The sequence below is a fragment of the Mesocricetus auratus genome, unplaced genomic scaffold (genome assembly GCF_017639785.1).
Source record: "Mesocricetus auratus isolate SY011 unplaced genomic scaffold, BCM_Maur_2.0 Super-Scaffold_100676, whole genome shotgun sequence".
Classification (NCBI taxonomy): Eukaryota; Metazoa; Chordata; class Mammalia; order Rodentia; family Cricetidae; genus Mesocricetus; species Mesocricetus auratus.
Window position 1 is genome coordinate 131,245,808 of NW_024429266.1, and position 10,047 is coordinate 131,255,854.

The 10,047-nt window shown below is 37.0% G+C and overlaps 1 gene segment (V, D, J or C); it reads right to left on the reverse strand.

Annotated features, from left to right (window-relative positions):
• Positions 1-287: 287 nt before the first annotated feature.
• LOC101838669 lies at positions 288-1,055 on the reverse strand. The segment is given in 2 exon segments: positions 288-775; positions 952-1,055. Coding segments are annotated over 2 exon segments (537 nt in total).
• Positions 1,056-10,047: the final 8,992 nt, after the last annotated feature.

The following is a 10,047-nucleotide window of genomic DNA, read 5'->3' on the forward strand; positions in this document are numbered from 1 at the left end:
TATTAGCTAAAATGTCGTAAAAGCTGAAAGAATTTATGGAAATAAAATACCAGAAGATATGGGCACCAGTAAAAGAGTAAGAAAGTACTCCATAACCTAGAAAAATAGGAACCACACTTTCCTAGTACTTCAAAATGAAAATAAACCTGCCATTATCATCAATTCAGCTCTAGAACTATAAAAAGAAAATCACTCATATGCATGCATTAGAATTTGGTATACTGTGTTACATAAGAAGTAGAAAAATAATAGTGAGCCCTCTTTTGTATTTTTTGTATAAAGGATTTTCATAGCAAAAGACATAAGAGAAACTGAACCCATTGTAATTTGCTTGACTCTACATATGCTTTCATCAGTGCTTCCTGCAAAAATGAGAAGTGTAAGGTGAAGGGCTGTGTGTGGTGCAAGCAGCTGGTGAGACTCTCAGAGGACGTTTTTGTTGGAGGCTGAAGCACTGTGGGAATAGGGATGAAATCCTGCTGACAGTAATAATCTGCCAGATCATCTGCCTGGACACTGTTGATGGTGAGAGTGAAATCTGTCCCAGATCCACTGCCTATGAAGCGATCAGGGACCCCAGTGAACTGAGTGGATGCATAGTAGATCAGCAGTTTAGGAGATTGCCCTGGTTTCTGCTGGTACCAGGCCAAGAGGTGCTTATTGTTTGCATCGTAAAAGAGACTCTGACTGGACCTGCAGCTGATGGTGATCTTTTCTCCTACTGATGCAGCCAGGGAAGATGGAGACTGGGTCAACACAATATCTCCACAGGCACCTGTAATCAGGTATTGCAGTGATCATGTATAAGAACAATAAACTGACCTCAAACATATGAAATTCGTCATTTAATAGCAGTGCAATGATATATTGCCTGAGTATTATTATATATACAATAACACACCCTGGCTCACATTGACTCTGAGAAGAATATAATGGTTTTAAATTTCTCACCAGACATCCAGAGGAGCAGGAACATGAGGACCTGGGTCTGTGACTCCATCTTGCTCCCCCTGCCTGTGTGATGCTCTGTCTTCACTGCAAATGTCTGGTTTATAAGTTCTGAACAGCTGGATTAGGCTAGAGGGCCCCATGCAAAACAGTTAGCAAATACAAAAGGAGACCCTACGTAGTTGTGGTATAGTGGCTGGTTCAATAAGCAGACAAATACACCATCACAGAGAGCATGAAGAATCATTGAAAGATGTTAGCTTACAGCTCCCCAACAGATCTACTATATGCTCTAGCAACAGCTTTGCTTAAAATCCATGACATAGTTAAATTAGTTGACAATTGCAGAAAACTTAGAATAGTTATCACAGTTGATAGTCCCAAGAAAAAGCTAAGTTATGCTTAAATAAACCACAGCAACAAAAAGGATGAAAAAATCAATAAAAGAAATAAATATTGGGGAGAGGAAAAACAGAGACAGAGATGAGAAAGGAACAGAAAGAGAAGAGGAGAGGAGAGGAGAGAGAGACAGAGAAAGAGAAACTTGGTCAAAATTTGTTCATTTTCTCCCATCTCCAAAGCTATCTTATACTGAAGAAAGGGGATATTTCCTCAGACAATTGGTGTCCACATTCCAGGATAAATATTGGACAGGGAAACAAAGAGAATCCCAAAATAAGATCTGAAAAGATCCTGGGGAATTTAATCCTTGGATTAAATTTAATTAAATTTAATTAATTTAATACCTGGATCAGAGAAGCTTTCATCTCAAAGCAAATGTAAACCCATCAGGAACTACAAGTATCCTCCCCACAACTTCAGGAACTGAAAGAGGGATCAAATTTTGGGGAAATGGAAGAGGAATATAAGAAACTGGATTTCTTCAAGAACTCACAACTGTAGATTCACAGTGAAAAGTGTTTTTCCCAGAAATGCATATTCTAGGATAATTTGCAAATTAATAATATTGAAACTGGATTAAGGAGAGCTCGATATATAACCCCAGATAAAACCCTAAGCATTAGAGGATAGTGTGCCTGAGCTGGCCTTCCCCTATAATTAGATTGATGACTTCCTGTATCATCATCATAGAAATGTCTTCCAGGGATATGTGGAAGCAGATACAGAGATCCACTAGGCCAAGCTCCCAGAGTCCAGTTGAAGAGAGGGAGGAGCAAGAACATGACCCAGAGGTCAAAACCAATTGCAGATGTCCACAGGAACAGCTGACCTGAGCTAGTGGGAGCTCAGTGACTGCAGAATGACATTGGGGGGGAGGAGATCAAACTAGGCACTCAGGATATAGGTGACAGTGGCAAGGCTTTGTCAGTATGTGGAGCCACTAGCAACGGGACCAGAATTTGTCCCTAGTGCTTGAATTGGCTTTTTAGAGCATATTCTCTTTGGAGAGATACTTTTCTTGGCCTAGATATGGGGGGCTTGGTCCTGGATCAAAGAGATGACATATTTCATTGACTCCCCATGGGAAGCCTTGCCATCTCTGAGGAGTGAGTGGGGAATGAAGCGTGAGAATGGGAGGAGGGGAGGTAATGGAAACTGGGATTGTTTTGTGATATGAGAAAAGATGGTTTTTAAAAATTAAACAATGGTTATAAAAATGTTCTGGTTGACAGAGAAAACAGGTAAAAATATTCTCAGAAGGAGGCGCAGACATCTTAAACAGTTTTATGAAGACCAACAGACAGCTTCAGAGATTGTTGACATCCAAAGGGGGAAAATATGTTGAGTAAGAATATATCAAGTCCATGCTGGGAAAACCCACAAAAACAGCTGACCTGAGCAAGTGGGAGGTCGTAGACACCAGTTTGACATCTGGATAACCAACATAAGACCAAACCAGGCCACTTGAATTTGGGTGCCAGTTTGGGGGCCTTGGCCTCTGGCAGTGGAACACGCACTTATCCCTATTGCATGATGAGCTTTGGGTGCCAATTCCCTATGGAGGGACACTCTCTCATCCTAGATAAGTGAGGGAGGGCCTACATCCTGTTGCACTGATGTAACAGACTTTGATGATCGCCCGTGGGAGGCCTCACACTCCCTGAGGTGTGGATGTTGGAAAGATGTGTAGTTTCTGGGAAGAATGGGAGAACAGGAAGCAGAGGGAACCAAGATTGCTTTCAATTTAAATAAAAAATTTAAAAAGACTGAAAATCAATACCAATAACAATAATCACAGAAAATGCCTGGACTTTAGATTTGATGGAGTCTCAAATTATACATAAGAACTAAATTATAAACCTAGGATTATTTATAAAATACAAGAAACAGAAAAAATAAATGAATAAAACATCATGCAAAGAAGTTGAGAATCACAACTCTAAGCTGAGAACTGGAGAGACAGAAGCAAGAGAATTATACAATTGAGGCCATCCTGGGGTGCAAGTTCAGGCTAGTCTAATATATATGTATGGAGACAATAATTCAAAATTGTGTGTTATGACTCCAGTGGTTACAAGGAAGCTCATGGCACATTATATCCAACACAAAGTAGTTATCTGATATTAAGATTTCAGCATTAAGACAAGATCATTATTGAATATTATATATACATTTAAATAACATGCATTTCACTTTCATTTTGCAATTACTTATATAATTTTGTACACATTGTTTTCATGTACAAAAATGTTAAATTATTTTGGATAAGGATATTCATATCCTATAACTGATAACACACTATTCTGATGTACGCCAAAATAGTATGCAGATTAAGGATGTTCCCAATTCCAAATTCAAAAATATGACACATGAATAGCTCTAAGCAAGTCCATGTCTAACAAGCTTCCATGTTCTCTCAATCTTTGCTAAACTTTGTGCTTTGCCTTGTGACATCTACTAGATCAGATCATGTCATTTACTGAAGCCCATTCAGTTTGAACACATAGAGACTGGGATTTTACAAGTGCAAAAACTGGGAGGGCACAGAGATTAAGAGGACAAAATTCCCATGTTCTTTTATGTATAAGAGATAAAAACAAATAATCCTTAGTTACTGCTTTTCCCACAAATCCAGTTTCCACCCAGGCACAATAGATTCCTGGGTCTGGAATTAGAAGTGGACTAACTACAACCTACTCTCTAAAATTAATGGAGATTAATTTGCTCACAAATTTGGAACTTGGAAGTCTGATGTTGATGACTTGAGCTCATAGGACATATCACCCACTTCCTCAGACACCACTGTGAATGAAGGCCCAGAGAAATTACAATTCATCCTCAAAATAAAAAAAAATGGAGAATGAGAAAAAGACACACAATCTCCAAATATCATGTCATAACCTAAAATTTGAACCTTCTACTTAGATGAACAATTGCTATTGTAAGTTACCTATCTTTGGAATATCGTAGAAAATTACCTGGAAATGCTGAGGAAGAACAATAGAACAACAAGTTATGGCTGATTTCTGTACCCCATGGGAAAAACAGCTTTACCCACACAAGACCTCAATGGTGCTTTCAGGTACACCATCCTCAGCATGTCAATCAGGAGCAGATTAATAAACAGGATCCAATCACTTCTAAGTAAATTCATACAATTGAAGTAAGGAAATTTTCGGACAATCAATAATCTGTGGTCTTCTGAAGTTGATAATTGATTTCTATAAAAATCTTTTGTGTCTTCTAGATTTTTCCCATTTTTGACCATGAGATAGAAAAATCAACATAATATGAAAATCACTTCATTTGAGTAACAAGTTCAAAGAAAATTATGAAAATGAATATAAATGACAGAAAGACAGACCAGAAAAAGCAAAAAGTCTATGTTGCTGGAGAGACTGCAACCTGCTACAGCCACTACTAAATTCAGCATGGAGAGTGCTCATAAAATGTTGAAGCCTCATGATGCCTGGGGACAAGACATTGGGGGACACATTATGGTGGACTAGGCCATCCAGAGTCTGCCAATGTGGTCCTATTATGAATGTCTCTATCCACTGGAAGAGGTAGAAATAATCCTGTTTCTGTCTTGCCTTCCAGTGTCCTGCTGAGAACCTTCTGAGGCCTAGGGACTGAACCCAGGGAAACCCATCCTGGCAATGAAGGCTATCCAGCTTCTGTCAACGTCATAGTGCCAGCCTTTCATCCACCTATGGTAAGAGGAGAGCCATTGGAGTATTGAACCTGCTTGAACTGCCCAAAGGGAATCTTAGACTTGTACTCACCAGGAAAGGGAGAGACCCCACAGGCACCAACTGGAACAACAGATCAGATGGCAAAAGTATAAGAACACACACAACAATAGAAAGATTAATATTATGCCACCAGAGACTACAGACTCCACACCAGCAAGACCTGAACATCCCAACACAGATGAAGCAGAAGGGAACAACCCTAAAAACAACTTTATGAAGATGATAGAAAACCTCAAAGAGGAAATGAGATACCATTGAGAAATGGAAGAAAAAAACAAACAAAAAAATCAAGAAATATACAAAAATCTTAAAGAAAATAAGGAAAGTCCAGAAAAAACAACCAAACAATTGAAGGAAAAAATTCAAACTGATCAATGCTTGAAAGCTGAAATAGAGAGAGTACAAAAAAACACACTCTGAGGGGAAAGCTGGGAATAGAAAAGCTGGGAAAACAATCAGGAACTACAGACACAAGCATAATCAACAAAATATAAAACTAGGAGAAATAGATTCATTGATCTTAAGTTCAACAAATCCCTAATACAAAATATCCAGGAAATACAGGACATAGTGAAAGGTCAAAACTAAGAATAATGGGTATAGAAGAAGGAGAAGAAATCCACCTCAAAGGTGCAAAAAACTTTTAAAATCATAGAAGAAAACTTTCCCAACATACAGAAAAATATGTCAATAAATGTATGAAATGCTTACACAACACCAAATAAAGAATCCAAACACCGTATAATAATCCAAACACCAAACATACAGAATAAAGAAAGAATATTAAGAGGAACAAAGAAAAAACCCAATTAACATTATAATTACAAACCAATCAGATTTACACTTGACCTCTCCGTGGAAACTCTGAAAGCTAGAAGGTACTAGATAGATGATGTACCAACACTAAGAGATGACAGATACCAGCATAGACTACTGTATCCAGCAAAGCTTTCAATCACTACAGATGGAGCAAACAATATATTCCATGACAAATCCAGATTTAAACAATATATCCAGCCATACAAAAAGTACTCTCCAACCCAAAGAAGTTAGGTACTCTCACAAAAACATAGGCAATAGATAATCCCACTTTCCCAAAATCCAAAAAATAAAATGTGGGTAGATCCACAGACAATACCACCACCACCAACAAGTCCAAAACAAACAAAAATAAACTATCAATGGTCATTAATATCCCTCAATGCCAATGGTCTCAACTTGCCTATAAAAAGACTCAGACAACAGAAAGGATACAAAGACAGAAACAATCATTCTGCTTCATACAAGAAACACATCTCAACATCAAAACAGATTTCACCTCAGATTAAAGAGTTAGGAAATATATTCTAATCAAATGGTCCCAAGAAACAAACTGGTGTACCAATACTAATATCTAACAAATTAGACTTCAAACTAAAATCAATCGGAAAAGATGAAGAAGGTCATTTAATATGCATCACAGGAAAAGAACATCATAATGAAGTCTCAACTCTGAACATCTATGCCTCAAATAGAAAGGCAACTATATTAATTAAAGAAGCATTACAAAAGCACAAATAATATAATAAAACTCACATACTAATAGTAGGCGACATCAACATCCCACTCTCACACTCAACAGGGTCACCAGAAAGAAACTGAACAAACGAACAAAAGGAACTAACATAAGTTATGACCCAATTGAGTTTAACAGACATCCATTGAACATTCTGCCCAGACAGAAAAGAATTTCCATTCTTCTCAGCACCATATGGAACTTTCTCTAAAATCAATGACATTATTGGCAACATAGCAAACCTCAACAGTTACAAAATTTGAAATAGCCCCCTGTGACTTATCAGACCACCATCTTTAAAGTTAGAAGACAACAACAACACTAATTGCTGAAACTCTACAAACTCAGGGAAACTGAACAATGTGCAATTGCACAACTACTGGGTCAAGGAAGAAATAAAAATTAAAGACTTCAAAGAATACAATGAGACTGAAGAGACAACATACCTAAACTTATGGGACACATTGAAAACAGTGTTAAGAGTAAAGTTCATAGAAGTAAGTACCCTCATGAAGAAACTGCAGAATAGACACTCTAGAGAAATAATAGCACAACTGAAAACTCTAGAACAAAAAGAAACAAACACACCATGAAGCAATAGATGCTAGGATATAATCACACTGAGGATTGAAAACCATAAAGTAGAAACCAGAAACAATACAAAAAAATGAATGTAACAGAAAGTTGGTTCTTCAAGAAAACCTACAAGGTAGATAAAGCTTTATCCTGCTTAACCAAAAGACAGACAAAGACCATATAAATTAATAAAATCAGAAATTAAAAGGATACTATGGATACTGAGGAAATCCATAGTCTTCCAGCCATACTTTGAAAATCAGCACTTCACAAAATACAAAACTTTAAAGGAAATGGAAAAGGTTATGTATAGATATCACTTACCAAAGTAAATCAAGAAAAGATAATGATTTTAAATAGACTTTTAATCCCTAATGAACTAGAACCAGTGACTGAAATCCTCCCAACCAAAAAAAGCCCAAGGTCACATGGATTCAGCATGGAATTCTACAAGAAATTCAAAGAACATATAATAGCAATACTCCTCAAAGTTTTCAACACAAAGAAGCAAAAGGGTCATTGCCAAACTCTTTTTACAAGGCTTTAATTACCATGCTAGAACAAACAACAAAAATACACAACTAAGAAAGAAAATTACAGACCAACATCCCTTACGAATATTGATAAAGAAAATACTCCCTGTGGTACTAAGAAATCGAATCCAATAACACATCAGAAAAAAATCATCCATGATGAAAAAGTAGGCTTCATCCCAGGCATAGAAGAATGGTTCAACATATGAAAATATATCCATGTAATGCACCATATAAACAAACTGGAAAAAAATGATCATCTCACTAGATGCTGAGAAATCCTTTGAAAAAATTCAACACCCCTTCATGATAAAAGTCTTGAAGATATCAGAAATAACAGGAACATACTTAAATATAATAAAGGCGGTGCACAGCAAATCAACAGCCAACATTGAACTAAATGAAGAGAAACTCAATGTGACAACTCTAAAATCAGGAACAAGACATGGCTATCCACTGAACATCTCTTCAATATTGTACTTGAAGTTCTAATTAGAGCAATAAGAAAACAAAAGTGGATCAAGTTGATAAAAATTGGAAAGGAAGAAGTCAAACTTTCACTATTTACAGATGATGTGATAGTTTATATAAGTGACCCGAAAAACTCTACCAGGAAATGCCTAACTCTGATAAACTCCTTAAGCAAAGATGCAGGATACAAGATTACCTCAAAATAATCAGTAGCCCTACTATATACAGAAGATAAATGGGCTGAGGGAGAAATCAGAAAAGCCCTTTACAATAGCCACAAACAACATAAAATATCTTGGGGTTACACTACCCAAACAATTGAAAGACCTGTATAACAAGAACTTTCAGTCTTTAATGAAATAAATTAAGAAAGATACCAGAAAAAAGAAAGATCTCCCATGCTCTTCAATGGGTAGGAGCAACATAAAAAGTGGCAAACTTGCCAAAAGCAATCTACTAATTCATTGCAATCCCCATCAAAATATTGGCACAATTCTTCACAGACCTTGCAAGAACACACTGAACTTTATATGGAAACAAAAGACCCAGGATAAACAAAACACGCCTATACAATAAAGGAACTTCCAGAGGGATCACCATCCCTGACTTCAAGCTTTATTGTAGAGCTTTAGTCTTACAAACGGCTTTGTATTGGAACTAAAATAGACATGTAGACAAATGGAATTGAATTGATAACCCTGACCTTAACCCACAAGTTAAACCTATGAACAAGTGATTTTTGACAAAGAAGATGAAGTTATCCAATGGGAAAAAGAAAGAACCTTCAACAAATAATGCTGGCATAGAAGACTACCTATATATCCATATCTATCACCATGTACAAAACTTAAGTCAAAATGGAACAAAGACCTCAACATAAATCCAGCCACACTGAACTTCTTATAAGACAATTTGGGAGGTACCCTTGAACAAATTGTTACAGGAGAGAACTTCCTGAACATAACACCGGAGGCATAGACACTGAGATGGACAATTAATAAATGGAACCTCCTGAAACCAAGAAGCTTCTGTAAGGCAAAGGACACACTCAACAGGACAAAATAGCAGGCGACAGAATGGGAAAAGAAATTCACCAACCCCATATCTTACAGAGAACTGATTTCTGAAATATACAAAGAACTCCAGAAGCTAGTCACCAAAACACAAAACAATCCAATTATAAAGTAGCATACAGAACTAAGTAGAGAATTCTCATAGAGGAATCCAAAATGGCTGAAATACACTTAATAAGGTGCTCAATATTCTTAGCTATCAGGGAAATGCAAGTCAAACAACTATGAGATACCATCTTGTACATGTCAGAATGGCTAAAAACCCAAAACACCAATGACCATGTGAAGAAAGAGAAACACTCTTCCTCTGATGGTGGGAAGGCAAACTCATACAGCCACTTTGCAAATCAGTATGGTTGTTTCTCAGAAAAATGGGAATCAGTCTACCATGAGATACAGAAGTTTCGCTCTTAGGCATATACACAAAGGGTGCACATTCATAAGATATGGACATCTCTTCCACTGTTTTCATAGCAGAAATATTTGTAATAGTCAGAACCTGGAAGCAATCTAGATGTCCCTCAACTGAAGAATGGATAAAGAAAATGTGTCCCACTTAAAAAATTGAGTACTATTCAGTGAAAAATAAACACAGGAGTCTTGAATTTTCCAGGCAAATGGAAGGAACTAGCATAAACCATTCTGAGTGGTCTAACTCAGTCACAAAAAGACAAACATGGCATGTGCTCACTCATATACGAATTGTAGACATAGAGCAAAGGATTACCAGCTTA